This window comes from Leptopilina heterotoma, unplaced genomic scaffold (assembly GCF_015476425.1).
Source record: "Leptopilina heterotoma isolate Lh14 unplaced genomic scaffold, ASM1547642v1 Lhet_123, whole genome shotgun sequence".
NCBI lineage: Eukaryota > Metazoa > Arthropoda > Insecta > Hymenoptera > Figitidae > Leptopilina > Leptopilina heterotoma.
The window spans coordinates 5,536,458-5,552,216 of NW_025110842.1; the positions used below are offsets into that span (position 1 = coordinate 5,536,458).

General features: G+C 25.3%; 1 protein-coding gene across 1 annotated transcript in view; it reads right to left on the minus strand.

The window, feature by feature from the left end:
* Nucleotides 1-678: 678 nt before the first annotated feature.
* Nucleotides 679-15,759, minus strand: part of LOC122512707 (thyroid receptor-interacting protein 6-like) — a 203,096-nt gene continuing 188,015 nt past the window's right edge. Inside the window, exons 5-6 of the mRNA XM_043628723.1 lie at nt 3,192-3,335; nt 679-832 (exon numbers count right to left, since the gene is read on the minus strand). Of these exons, the coding sequence (XP_043484658.1) occupies nt 679-832; nt 3,192-3,335 (298 nt within the window). The remainder of the gene's footprint in view (nt 833-3,191; nt 3,336-15,759) is intronic.

Below are 15,759 nucleotides of genomic sequence, written 5' to 3' on the forward strand. Positions count from 1 at the left end.
TTTTTTGTAAATTAAAAAAAAACACTAATTTTCATCCCCTTGAAAATCATTTTTTTGGGCACAAGTTTCTTCCTTCACAATGTTTTTTTTTTTTATTTTCACTCTTGATTTGCCTACAGGTACATTTTTTTTTTTTTGTAATTTTGCGCGAACCAGCACGAAACTTTTCTTTTGTCACCAATTCTTTTTTTTTTACATTCTCAATAATGATGAGAAAGGTTCGTAAAAGTGTTTGAAAAAGAAAAAAATTTGTTTCAAAATCACAGACGTTGAATTGTTTTTTCGTTTTTTGGAAAAAAGGGGGGTTAGGGGGAGTGGGGGGGAGGGGTTTTAATCGCAAGAATCGGGCGGCCATGACCAATCCTGATAGGCTGAGGGATGTTGATGTGAGTGACCAGGGATACCGGAAGTAATGAGGCCCATTTGATGATGGGGATGATGAGGATGATGTTGTTGATGATGTTGATGATGATGATGATGTTGCTGCTGCTGCTGCTGCTGTTGTTGTTGTTGTTGATGATGGGGATGAAAGTGTTGATGACCCGGCGGTGGCGGCGAATAGGGATCCGCTCCAACACCAACGTCCACGAGATCAATTTGCGGTTGCATGGCTGTGACAACGGGCGTCGGCTGTGGAGTCGGTTGTACCTTTTTCGGGCGACCGACCGGGTTGCCCCCTCATTCGCGACTCCTTCGAGGCCTTCCCACTTTGCCTTTTCGCACTGGAACACCCCCATTGCCGGCAGCCGCCGCTGTCACTGGCATTGACGATGATTTCGCTATTTTTTGATAGTCCGGCTCGCACACTAGTGTTCCCGAAATGAAATAATACCTGCAATAAAAAAAATCACACTCTTTAGAAACAATTTTTTTTTTAAATAAAAATAATACAGTTTTTATGGTCTAATCATCTTTTCCTCCTAGTGGAGGAAGTTATGGTTTAGAAAATAGACAGTTTTTTTTCGAATCTAATATGAAATTTGCTTTCTGTTACAGGTATGAAAAGGAGCATCCTCACCAGCAATGGGAGTTAAGTTAATAAAAATTACGATCGAATTAAAAAACAGACATGAAAAGTGAAAAGAAAAAGAAGAAGTTATAACGAAAAGTGAAAGTAACAGGATTTTCATAAGTCAAGGAAGTTAGGGATTTTTTAAAATAGAAATCTAATTTGAAATTTGCTTTTTGTTTTCAGGTATAAAGAGGAGCAGCATCCTCCCCAACAGTACGAGTTAAGTTAATAAAAATTACGATCGAATTTACAAAAAAAAGAACAAGAAAAGTGAAAATAAGAAAAAGTGGTTATGACAAAAAGAAAATAAGTAAAAGTAGCAAGGTTGGCATAAGTCAGGGAAATTAGGGAAGAAACTAGTTTTCCCGAAGTGAAACAATACCTGAAAATTTAAAATCATACTCTTTTTGAACAATTTTTAAAAAAATGAAGTAATACAGTTTTTATCGAATCTAATTTGAAATTTGCTTTTTGTTTTCAGGTATGAAGAGAAGCATCCTCGCTGACAGTGCGAGTTAAAGTTAATAAAAATTACGATCGAATTACAAAAAAAAAGACACGAAAAGTGAAAATAAGAAAGAGATGTTTTATAACGAAAAGTAAAAGTAGCAATAAATTAAAAGTAGTTTGGCATAAGTCAGGGAAATTATAGGGAAATGTCGCAGGGGATTTTATCAAAAGTATACTAAAAAAAAATACAAAAATTTTAAAAATTACTATACAATAGTTTTTGTTTTTATTACTCGAAAAATATTTTTTGTAAACTTAAGAAATTTGAATTCCTTTTTATTTCATTTCCACTGGGAAAACTTTTCATAATCGCAATGAATTTTTCAAGACTATACATTTAATTCCTTCTAAGTTCTGTATAAATAAATTTTAAATACTTAAATTCCAGAACAACTTTCTAAAAATTTTTATAATGTAATTAACTTAGAAATGAAATTGAAAACTTTTGCAATTTTCAAAAAGATAATTAAACCCTACAAGGATTAAAATTAAAATTTTTAAAAGTTTGTTTTTTCGTAATTATTTTGAAATTGCTGTGCAAAAATTAGTAATTTAATATTTATTAAAACAATTATTTATAAGTTTTGAAAACGCATTTATTTTAAATTCGAAAAAGAATTATAAATAGATTTTGAGAAATTTGGAATTTAAGTTTTTAGAGATATATAATATTGAAACTTTGTGAAATCGTATGGAAAGTAATTAAATTTGTTGAAGAATTTCACTAGAGATTTTTGAAAAAAAGATGACATTCCGAAAAGATAATTAAACCCCGATTGAAATCCAGAAGGTTTTAAATTAAAAATTTTTTAAATATCAATTGCTGTTAAAAAATGAATAATAAAATATTTATTTAAAAAATTATTTAAGTTTGAAAATTTCAAATACGCATTTATTTTTAAATTCTTTAAAAATTAGGGTTTTTTTTATAAATTTTAATTCAATTTTTGTAAAGTAATAGAATTGAAAATTGGTCAAATCGAATGGAAAAAAATTCAATTTACTAAATATTTACTAAAGATCACTAGATAAATAAAATAAATATAGAGTTAAATTAAAATCAGGGTTCAAGTGGGGTTCAAGTAACAGCTGGTAGGATTAAAGGAAAAGTAGGGTTTAAGTAAAAGTAGGGTTAAATAATCAGTAGAAGTAAAGTAACAGTAGGCTTAAAGTACAAGTAGGTTTATAGTAAAAGTAGGATCAAAGTAAAAGTAGGTTTAATGTTGTAGTAGGGTTAAAGTGTCAGTAAGGTTAAAGTAACAGAAGGGTTAAAGTAATAGTAGAAAAAAGTAGAAGTAGGGTTAAATTAAATGTGGAAAAAGTAATAGTAGGGTTAGGGTAAAAGAAGGGTTAAAGTAAAAAATAGGATTCAAGTAACAGTAGGATTAAAGTAACACTAGAGTAATAGTAACAATTTAGGTTAAAAGTAACAGTAGGGTAAAAGTAAAGATGGGGTTAAAGTAACAGTAAAAAAATGTAATAACAGGGTTAAAGTAAATGTAGAAAAAGTGATAGTAGGGTTAAAAGGAAAAGTAGGATTAAGATAAAAATAAAATTAGAGCTAAGCTAACAGTAGATTTAAAGCAAAAGTAGAGTTTAAAACCAAAAGCAGTTTTTTTTTTAAAGAATTATTCAGTAGTAATTATTTTTATACGACATTAATGCTTACCTATCTCCAACCTGAAGTGGGGTACAACATTTGCTACATTGAAAACATTTTAAATGAAATGAAGCCCCTATTGTTTTGTGAACGTAATCCGTTGATGGTATTACTTGACCACAACCTGCACAAGGTACCGTAGGACCAAATAACCTGCAACATAAAAAGAGACAAAAATAGACATTAATATTTTTATTCCTTCCGAATTGACTTAAAAAATAAACATTTTTGAAAAAATATTTTTTCTTCTATTGTATTTTGAAATTATTATTTAATAATTCACTTCTTACAAAAATTGAACCAACATTTTAAAATTTTTTAAACATTAAAAATGAATAATTGAATCAACATTTAAAAATTATTTAAACATTAAAAATTGAACCAACATTTTAAAATTTAAAAATTTAAAAAAATATAAATAAATAAAGTAATAATAAAATAATCTAAAATCAACCGAAAAATTTTTCTTCAAATTGATAATATAAATTAAATTTATTCTGTTATTAAATTAATTTCGAAAATTTTAATTTTCTAAAATGCCATTAAGAAGAACGATTTCTTGATGTATCCTGATACCATCATTTCATTATAATAAAGGCAAGCAATCGAAGAATTGGCAAACATAAGATGACATTCTCTGCCTCTCCTCATTCGGTTGGCTTTAAGTGGCGATAAATATGACGCGTTTCCAATTAAATTTCACGTCAGGCAAACACACTTTCTAAGTAAATGAGCTCTGCTTTATAAGCACTCATTGGAATGATGGCTTTTGAGAAATCTTTATCCTTTTCAATTCCTGTTTTGTTCCTCTTTTTTTTGGTTTTCTTAATCAAATATCTTTTCCTCTTTTTTTTGAGTGTCTAAACGAGCACACAACCATATTATATAATTAAAATGTGTTGTAAATGTGCCATTTCATTTTGATAATTCCCATCTGCGGATTTTATCTTTCAAAAAAAGTAAAAAAAAAAGAAAAGAAATTTAAAAAAAAATTGTCTTATTTAAAAAAAAGTTGATACAACTACACTCGTTAAATTATTAATTGCAAATTTAAGTCTAATTAGTATTTTAATTAGTATTAATTAATATTAATTAAAATACTTAATTAAATATTTCAATTAGTACCCATTAATTATTTTCTTAATTAATTCTTAAATTATTTTTTAAATTATTTTTTTAATTTAATTACTTTTTAATTTCTGTTTTTTAATTTTAATTTTTAATATATATATATATATATTTCTTTTTTTTAATTATTACAGTATTAATTAATTAATATTAATTAAAATACTAATTATCCTTAAATTTGATATTTATTAATATTAATTATTAACATTAATTAATTTTGCGAAAACAGAGAAAAATAATTTCACTTGAATTATTGATATATGTTTTGTTAATAAATTTAGTAATTTGATATATAACGCTAGTAAATTAATTAATGAGTTTTTAATTAAAAATATAATAGTCAATAATTAATGAAGTTTAATTAAAAATATTGATAATTTAATTCCTAGAATATTGCATATTAATTTAGTTAACATCGATATAATAGAAAATTAATAAAACTAAATTACATTTTATACTAATTTAATGAATTAATTTATTTATTAAATTTATTAATAACTGAAACAAAATTAATAGAAAAATTATTAGATTAAAGTAAAATTAAATCAATTCGATTGATTAAAATTAAAAAATTTCATTTACGGAAAATTAATTCGATTTAGATAATAAAATTCAAATTTTATTTTATAGAAAATTAATTCGATTAACTAGAATCGAATTTCATTTTATGGAAAATTAATTCGATTAAATAGAATCGAATTTTATTTTATGGAAAATTGATTCAATCAAATAAAATAAAAATTTCATTTTATAGAAAATTAATTCGATTAAATAGAATCAAATTTTATTTTATTGAAAGTTAATTCTATTAAATGGAATCAAATTTCATTTAATAGAAAATTAATATGGAAAAAAATAATAATTCAATTAAATGAAATCAAATTACATTTGAATCTTCTTTTATAGAGTTAATTAATGATTTTTCGAAGACACTCACACAAACACACAGAATGAGAGAAAAGAAGCAAAAAAAAAAAAAACAGAGGAAAAGAATAAATAAAAAGTTACTGGGAATTTTATAGCAGACATAACAAATCTTATGGGACGAATAAATCCTTACACCATCAAAAGCTATAAATGCCGAGACGAATGAACAATTCACGTCTCGATTTAAATGTGAGTGATGATGATACATCAGTTTCGTATATATATTTCTCAAAAGTCAGCAATTATTTTTCGAAAAAAATAACATTCTTTAAAAAATTTTTTTTTATTTTTTAAATAAGTAATTTTTTAAAAGAAAAAATAAATTCAATTTTAAGAATAAATTGGATAAAATTATGTAAAGAAAACTTCAGTAGAAATAAAAGTTATTAAAATTAAAAGAAAGAGTGGGAGAAGTGGGGGGGGTAAAGACAAAATATTTTAGAAATTATTTTTAAAAAAATTTAATTTTTATAATTATTTTAAAAAAAATTTGAATTTAAGATTAAAATGAAGAAAATTATGGAGAGAATTTAAATACATATAGGAAAATTATTTAAAGTAAGAGGAAAAATGACAGAGGAAGAAGAAAGAAAAGGAGGGGGGGGGGAGTAAAAACAAAATTTTTAACGATTTTTTTTTTAAATTTGATATTAAGATTAGTATTTAGAGAGAGAAAATTTTAATGTATATAGGAAAGTTGTAAAAAGAAAAAGAAAAGTGAAGGAGGAACAAAAAAAGAAAGAAGGAGGAAGGGTAAAAACAAAATTTTTAAGAATTTGTTTTTTTAAATTTTTATTTTAAGATTAATATAATTATTATAATAATTAGAAGGGAGAAAATGTTAATCTAGAAAAGTTGCTAAAAGAGACAGAGAATGAGAAAAAAGAAAGGAGGAAGAGGGGGGGGGGGGTTAAAAACAAAATCCTTTAAGGATTTTCTTTTTCTTTTTAATTTGATTTTAAGGTTAATTATTGAAAGAGAGAAAATTATACGGAGAAAATTTTAATAAGTGTGAAAGTTATTAAACAGTGAAAGAGAGAGAGAGGGGGGGGGGTAAAAACAAAAACACATAGGAAAGGAATTGAAACGTCATTCGGCGAGCAATCATCGACCTGCCCAACGCTGTTCGCTCGGCCAGATCCCGGACAGATAAATTAGCAATTTAATTATAGAACTGTCAAGCGGTAATTAAATTAATAACGAGAAACCTCGAATCCAATCCGATCCGTCGTGGCAACCTTTCGAGTTCCACTCTCGCATGCAACACCCACATCGATTCCTCTATAAACTTGTGGTTCATGTACAGTTGAGTCTATAAGTTTCTATACAAATTTTTTTGTTTATTTTTATTTATTTATTTCCTTTCCATGTTTTTTGTCTCTTTCTTCGGGTTTTTAACATAAAAAAATCTTATTATTGAATTCTATTTTTGTTTTCTTTTAATTACATTGGAAAAAAGTCCTTTTTCGGGGTAAAGACTCGAAAAAACCTTGTTTACCATCACTTTTCTCAAAGACCTGACTTGCTGGGCAATTTTGGAACTTGGAATCGTGTTTAGAGGGGAAAAATATATTGGAAATGACTACCATGTCTAAAATAGGGGAAAAAATTATTTTTCGTGGTCTTTACCCCCACTTTTTCAAAATTTTTATGTGATAATCAATTTTGAGCCACGGGATCGTGTTCAGAAGGCAAAAATATGTTGAAAGCGACTCCCATATCAAAAATAGGTGAAAAAATTGTTTTTCGGGGTCTTTACCCCCACTTTTTTCAAAATTCTGACGTGCTAATCAATTTTAGGCCCCAATATCGTGTTCAGAAGACAAAAATACATTGAAAACGACTCCCATGTCAAAAATAGGTAAAAATTTGTTTTTCAGGGTCTTTACCCCCACATTTTGGAAATTTACCCCCACTTTTTTCAAAATTTTGATGCGTTAGGGAATTTTGCGAACCTGGATCGTTTTCAGAGAATAAAACTACGATGAAAACCACTACGATATCGAAAGTAAAAATAAAAAAGTTTTTTTTGGGTTTTTACCCCCACTTTTTTCAAAATTTTAACATTCTAGTGAATTTTCAGACCCTTCATCGTATTCAGAGGATAAAAATACAATGGAAACGAGGACTACGATATCAAAAATAGCAAAAAGAAAAAATTTTTAATCTTTACCCCCCACTTTTTTCAAAATATCGAAGTTCTAGGACCTGTGTTTATTGTTATAAAAATATTTTTCTATAATATTACAATATTCTAAAATTAAATTAATAGCTAAGGGCGAGGCTAAGGGGAACGCCACATTTAAAAAATAAATAAAATAATTTTAAAAATATTAAATAAATAATACAAAAAATGTTTCTGATTTTGAATTATCAAATTTATTTCTTTGAGAGAATAATAATTTTCTGGAGAAATAATTTTCAAATGAAGAATTTACTCTTGATATCAATTTTTGTTGTTCCGAGTTTACTTCATTAATCGAATATAAAGAGCGAGGGCAAGAGGGGGGATAAGTTAAAGTATTAATTAGTTATCTTCATTAAACTTGAAGCACCTACTCATAAATTACTATAGTGGAGAAACGTAAATGGGAAGTTCATGGAAAGTTCAATGCATAATTGCTTTTTCTAAGATCGTTAATTGGATTACATTTTTTTCGAAAAAAGGAAGGAAAGAAAGAAAGAGAGACATTAAACGCTCACGTAAACAATACTTTCTTATCTTTGGAGTTTTAATATTTGATTTTATAACTAAATAATAATAATAATTAACGAAAAGTAATGAAAATTCGTTTCTCTAAATTGAATTAACGAAAATTAACGAAAATTCTTTTTTCTAAATTGAATGAACGAAAATTAACAAAAATTAACGAAAATTCTTTTGTCTAAATTGAATTAACAAAAATTAACAAAAATTCTTTTTTGAAATTGAAATAAGAAAATTAACGAAAATTAACAAAAAGTAATGAAAATTTGTTTTTCTAAATTGAATTAACGAAAAGTAATGAAAATTCATTTTTCTAAATTGAATAAACAAAAATTAACGAAAATTATACAAAAATTAACGTAACTCGTTTTCTAAATTGAAATAACGAAAATTAACAATAATTAACGAAAATTCTTTTTTCTAAATTGAATTCAAGAAAATTAAAGAAAATTCGTTTTTCTAAATTGAATTAACGAAAATTAACAAAAATTAACGAAAATTCTTTTTTCTAAATTGAATTAATGAAAATTAACAAAAATTAACGAAAATTCTTTTCTCTAAATTGAATTAACGAAAAGTACCTAATAAAAATTCGTTTTCTATATTGAATTATCGAAAATTAACAAAAATTCTTTTTTCGAAATTGAAATAAGAAAATTAACGAAAATTAACAAAAAGTAATGAAAATTCGCTTTTCTAAATTAAATTAACGAAAAGTAATGAAAATTCATTTTTCTAAATTGAATAAACGAAAATTAACCAAAATTAACCAAAATTAACGTAACTCGTTTACTAAATTGAAATAACGAAAATTAACAATAATTAACGAAAATTCTTTTTTCTAAATTAAATTAACGAAAAGTACCTAATGAATATTCGTTTTTCTATATTGAATTAACGAAAATACTTTTTTCTAAATTGAATTAATGAAAATTAACAAAAATTAACGAAAATTCTTTTTTCTAAATTGAATTAACGAAAATTAACAAAAAGTAATGAAAATTCGTTTTTTCTAAATTGAATTATCGAAAATTAACAAAAATTCTTTTTTCGAAATTGAAATAAGAAAATTAACGAAAATTAACAAAAAGTAATGAAAATTCGCTTTTCTAAATTAAATTAACGAAAAGTAATGAAAATTCATTTTTCTAAATTGAATAAACGAAAATTAACCAAAATTAACCAAAATTAACGTAACTCGTTTACTAAATTGAAATAACGAAAATTAACAATAATTAACGAAAATTCTTTTTTCTAAATTAAATTAACGAAAAGTACCTAATGAATATTCGTTTTTCTATATTGAATTAACGAAAATACTTTTTTCTAAATTAAATTAATGAAAATTAACAAAAATTAACGAAAATTCTTTTTTCTAAATTGAATTAACGAAAATTAACAAAAAGTAATGAAAATTCGTTTTTTCTAAATTGAATTAACGAAAATTAACAAAAAGTAATGAAAATTCGTTTTTTCTAAATTGAATTATCGAAAATTAACAAAAATTCTTTTTTCGAAATTGAAATAAGAAAATTAACGAAAATTAACAAAAAGAAATGAAAATTCGCTTTTCTAAATTAAATTAACGAAAAGTAATGAAAATTCATTTTTCTAAATTGAATAGACGAAAATTAACGAAAATTAACCAAAATTAACGTAACTCGTTTTCTCTAAATTAAAATAATGAAAAGTAACGAAAATTAACAATAATTAACGAAAATTCTTTTTTCTAAATTGAATTAACGAAAAGTACCTAATGAAAATTCGTTTTTCTATATTGAATTAACGAAAATTAACAAAAATTAATGAAAATTCTTCTTTCTAAATTGAATTAACGAAAATTAACGAGAATTCGTTTTTCTAAATTAAAATAACAAAAATTAACGAAAATTATTGAAAATTTGTTTTTCTAAATTGAATTAACGAAAAATGACGAACATTTTTTTTTTAAATTGAAATAACGAAATTAACAAAATTTCAAATTTCATTTTGGAAAAAAGAATGTTCGTTATTTTTCGTTAATTCAATTTAGAAAAACGAATTTTTGTGAATTTTCGTTAATTTAATTTAAAAAAATGAATTTTCATTAATTTTCGTTAATTTTTGTTATTTCAATTTGGAAAAAAGAATATTCGTTAATTTTTGTTAATTTTCGTTAATTAAATTTAGAAAAACGAATTGTTTTTAATTTTTGTGAATTTTCGTTAATTTAATTTATAAAAATGAATTTTTATTATTTTTCATTAATTTTCGTTAATTTTTGTTATTTCAATTTGGAAAAAAGAATGTTTGTCATTTTTCGTTAATTTAATTTAGAAAAAAGAATTTTTGTTAATTCTGGTTAATTTTCTTTAATTTAATTTAGAAAAATGAATTTTCGTTAATTCAATTTAGAAAAACGAATTTTCCTTAATTTTCGTTAATTCAATTTAGAAAAACGAATTTTCCTTAATTTTCGTTAATTCAATTTAGAAAAACGAATGTTCGTTCATTTTTGTTAATTCAATTAAAAAAATCGAATTTTCGTTAATTTGGTTAATTTTCGTTAATTCAATTTAGAAAAACGAATGTTCGTTAATTTTTGTTAATTGAATTTAGAAAAACGAATTTTCGTTAATTTGGTTAATTTTTGTTAATTCAATTTAGAAAAACGAATGTTCGTTAATTTTTGTTAATTTTTTTTTAATTCAATTTAGAAAATAGAATATTTGTTATTTTTCGTTAATTCAATTAAAAAAATCGAATTTTCGTTATTTTTTGTTAATTTTCGTTAACTTAATTTAGAAAAATGAATTTTCATTACTTTTCGTTTTTCTAATTTGAAATAACGAAAATTAACGAAAATTCGTTTTTCTAATTGGAATTAATGAATTTTTCAAATAAAAGGGGTGGGGGAAGAGAGTGAAAAGAACCTAAGGTAATAATTCTTTTTTCTAAATTAAATTAACGAATTTTTAGACTAAAGGGTAAAAAAATAGTGAGAGTGTAAGGGGGCAAGTGGGGGAGGGTGGGGTTTATCGTAATTGAGCGTCAGCTGGTCTTAAAGCGGAAATGAGAATGACAGAAATGCATCCGGTTGGTATAGTACCTATATGAGAGAAGGACTACACTACTATCGACTCGTTAGTCGGATTTCTCTCTTTTTCACGTAATTCCTTAATTGCCGAATGAATGACAGAATTGTCGCCTTACGTGAACTTTGGAACATGCGTTATCTCAAGGAGAACCGACATAGTGGCATAAATATAGAAAGCGAATTTCTCCCTTCCTCTTTCTCTCTTTCTCTCTTTGTATTTGCGGCTTATATTTGTATTTGTAATATAAGACGGTTCACATGGATATTCGTACATATAGCTAATTGGTGCATAAACATCGAGGTTTACGAGCCAAAGGTATAAAGGTTCCCTACCTTCGCAAACATTAACTGCCATTTTAACGTGAATCAACGGGTGTCCACTCACACATATTGGAAACAATAATAACAACACTAATTATTAACAAATATTCGAGACGAATTTTAATTAAATTGTCAATTGAAATTGCATTTTTAGCATTTGTAGCGTATGTTAGTGGTAGAAATCGTAGTTTAAAATTTCAATTATATTAATAATTTTAATTTTTAAAAAAAATATCTTTGTTATTAAGACCAAGCATCGTTTTTAGTCAAAAAAAAAGAAAAATTTTAATATTAATTATAAAGTGACCCCAGCTATTGAAAAATTGCGCCTATAGTCAGGGTTGGACCCCATTTACTCAAGGTTGGACCCCCTTCAATTATAAATTTTACACAAAGTTTATAAATATACAAATTTAAAAAAAAAATTGTAAAAGTTTCTTCTTCTTCTTCTTTTGTTTAAATGGCCTCTTGTATATACAAATAGCCAGTACTATTAATTGATTAATAATTGAACGTATTAATCCGGAGTTTTTATATTAGAATTGTCCTAGTAGTTAGTTTTATTTCAGTCCAAAGTTAGTCAGGCTTGTAGTAAGCGAATACTCGATTGACGACTATTACAGAGCCGTTAGCTGCGACCCATACATCGGCCAGTGATTTCCATTAGATCCGTTATGACTAGTGTTGGTTGGTTGAGGAGGCGTGTGTGCGTCCTTCTGTTGTTGACGCCAATGATAGTAGTGGCGCGAGGTTTGTGCGTTTTTAATTCTTTTCTTTTTTAAAAAAAAAGGAAACAAAATTTCTTATGTAGTTCTGTTGTAGTTTAGGGTTAATCCTAATATCAGTTGATGGTGATATTCTTCTTGGTGGAACGGAGACCTGTTAATTTGTCCAGCCAGGTGTCTCGATTTTCAGCAATCCACGTGGCGAGATGAGGTTATGTTTGATCCAAGAAGTATTTGGAGGATTAGTCTTCGTGTGTTAACTATTAAGGATTTTATTCCTCTTTATGAACACATATTATTTCCTTAGTACGATCCTAAGGATGTATTTATATAAGCACAATTCAATACAATAAAGTTAATACTAAGTAATCAACAATTAAACGAACAAAACTCAGAAAAACGTGTCTCCCGCTCGACATACAAAACGGAAGTCATTGTAAAAGTTTAATAGATGGTCTAACCCTGACTATAACATAACCTTAAAATCGTAGGTCAAATGACAAATATTAAGAGGTTAATTTATATTCACTTCTTAATATATGCCAATGACTTAAAATTTTAATTAACTTTTACAAATATTCGCATAGTTTTTATTAAAAAAAATAATGTTAAATTTAAGAAATTTATGGTTAAAATTTTCATAAAATTTCGCATAGTTTTTAGTAAGGAAAACATTTTAATATTAAGTATATGGTAGAAGGAACCTTAGCTCCTTAAAATTTTAGATTATGTTTATGGTAGTTTTTACTTTATTTAAGTTGTAAAATTCTTTAAAAAATAAAAGTAAGAGAATATAACCTTAAAGGGAATATAACCTTAAAATTTTTAAATTTTAATAATAAATTTAAAAATTTTAAGGTTAAATTTAAGAATTTTAAGGTATTATGTAAGGAATTTAAATTTAAAATTTAAGAACATGAGGTTAAAATTTTATATTTCGCACACTTTTTAGTAAAAAAAAAATGTTAATATTAAGTATATAGTAAAGGAATCTTAGCTTCTAAAAATTTTAGGTTATGTTTATAGTAGTTTTCGCTTTATCTAAGATATAAAATCTTAAGGTTTCTTTATGTCAATTAAGCATATTATTTTGTAGTAGTTTTTGCTTTATTTAAGACACAAAATTTTGTAAATAAAAAGTCAAGTAAGACAAGAAGGGAACATAACCTTAAAATTTTGAATTCAAAATGTGAAAAATTGAAAAGTGAATACAAAATTAAAATTTTTAAAAATTTCTCCAAACATAACCTTTAAAAGTAGGAAAAATTTAAAACTTTAACAAAAAAATATTATAAAGAACAAATTCCTGACTAAAATTTCATGAGGATTAACTTTTTTTTTTATTAAAATACACGCGATGTTTATAGCCATTTCTCGAATGCATCAATATATATATATATATATATATTTCTCTCAGGGAAGTTCTCTAATATGAGCTCGATGTTCCGTATATCCTATACCAAATTGCACTCGCAAGAGCTAATAGGAATTTTGATTGACTGAATTAAATGGTTATTGGAAACGCGGCTTTTTATAACGATTAGCTTCATTAAGGTCCAGCGGGGATTGATAGGCACACACAAAGTGGAAGGAAGAGAGAAGTTGGCGAAAAAAAAAATTTTCATCAAGCAATTTTTATATTATTGGGTTCGAAAATTATTTTCTTTTCTAAAGTCGAGAAATTCCATTCGCCTCATTACCTGAGTCTAATCAATTTTTTAATTTAATTTCATTTTATTATCGTATGGCTCTATATATTGGGGATTTTTAATATGCACCCAAATTTTATAACCGAGGATATAATTTTTTCTGTATAATATAAAAATTTTATAATAGTGCCTTGTTAGGAGGGGAAAAATTATAGGTACATTTGCCCTTTAGTTCCTATTTTCAATCTAGGTAGACGGAAATTGAATTTAGGTCAAATTTAGGTCTAAAAGGAGGTCAAATCTTAAAAGTTAAATTATTATTAAAATTTTGAATTTAGGTCAAAATGGAATGTTTAGGTCGAAATTAGGTCTAAACTAAGGTCAAATCTTAAAAGTTAAGATATTATTAAATACTTGGATTTAGGTCAAAATGAAGTGCTTAGGTCAAATTTAGGTCTCAACGTAGGTCAAATCTTAAGAGTTGAATAATTATTAAAAACTTGAATTTAGGTCAAAATATAATATTTAGGTCAAAATGGAAAATTGAGATCTAAACGTAGATCGAATCTTAAAAGTTGAATAATTATTAAAATTTTGAATTGAGGTCAAATTTAGGTCTAAACGATGGTCAAATCTTAAAAGTTTAGAGATTATTAGATACTTGGATTTAGGTCAAAATGGAGTGTTTAGGTCAAATTTAGGTCTCAACGTAGGTCAAATATTAAGAGTTGAATAATTATTGAAAACTTTAATTTAGGTCAAAATATAAAATTTAGATCAAAATGGAAAATTGAGGTCTAAACGTAGGTCGAATCTTAAAAAGTTGAATAATTATTTAGGTCTAAAATCAGGTCAAATCTTAAAACTTGAATGATTATTAACAACTTGGATTTAGATAAAAATGGAAAATTTAGGTCTAAACGTACGTCAAATCTTAAAAGTCGAATATGATTATTAAAAACTTAGACTTTGGTCAAAATTGAAAATTTAGGTCTAATTTAGGTCTAAATGTATGTTAAAGCCTAAAAGAGATTATTAAAAACTCGGATTCAGGTCAAAATGAAAAAATTTAAATTAAGTTTAGGTCAAAAAGCAGGTCAAATCTTAAGAGTTGAATGATTATTAAAAACTTGGATTGAGATAAAAATGGAGAATTTTGGTCAAATTTAGGTCTAAACGTAGGTCAAATCTTAAAAGTTAAGTTATTATTAATTAATATTTTTAATTAAAAACTTGGATTTAGGTACAAAAAAAATATTTGTTTAAATTTAGGTCGAAAAGTAGGTGAAATCTTAAAAAATTGAATGATTATCAAAAACTTGAAATTAGGTCAACATTTTTAGAGATTTTAATTATAAAAATTCACAAAAAAAAAATAAATAAAAACCCCAAAGGATATGAGAAAAATTTTGTGGGAAAAAATTAGTCTTTCAAATTTTAAAAATAATAATCGAAACCAATAATAATAATAATAATAATAATAATAATAATAATAATAATAATAATAATAATAATAATAATAATAATAATAATAATAATAATAATAATAATAATAATAATAATATTGAAACCAATTTAACAAGTTTTTAGAGTTTCTCTCTCAGCGCGATTTCGTATTTCGTGCACGGACCTCTTAGCATTCTTTATGATCCGTATCCAATTTTCGAGTGAAATACAACGGCAAAAAAAAAATAAAAAAAATTTAAATTTTCCACAAACCTAGACAATGAATTTTTGTGTTTTTTCTATTTTTTCTATTAGTTTTTGTTTTTCTTGTTGTATTTTTTGTTCTTTTTGTTTTTTTTTGCATTTTTACTATTTTTTTGTACTTTTATTAATTTTTTTGTATTTTTTTGTTTTTCTTGTTGTATTTTTTTATCTTTTTGTATTTTTTTGTATATTTTTTGTTTTTCTTGTTGCATTTTTTGGTCTTTTTGTATTTTTCCTATTTTTTTGTACTTTTAGTAATTTTTTTGTATTTTTCTGTTATTTTCGTGAAGATAAAAAAGAGAGGGGGAGGGGGGGGGGAAGTACCAATATTCAT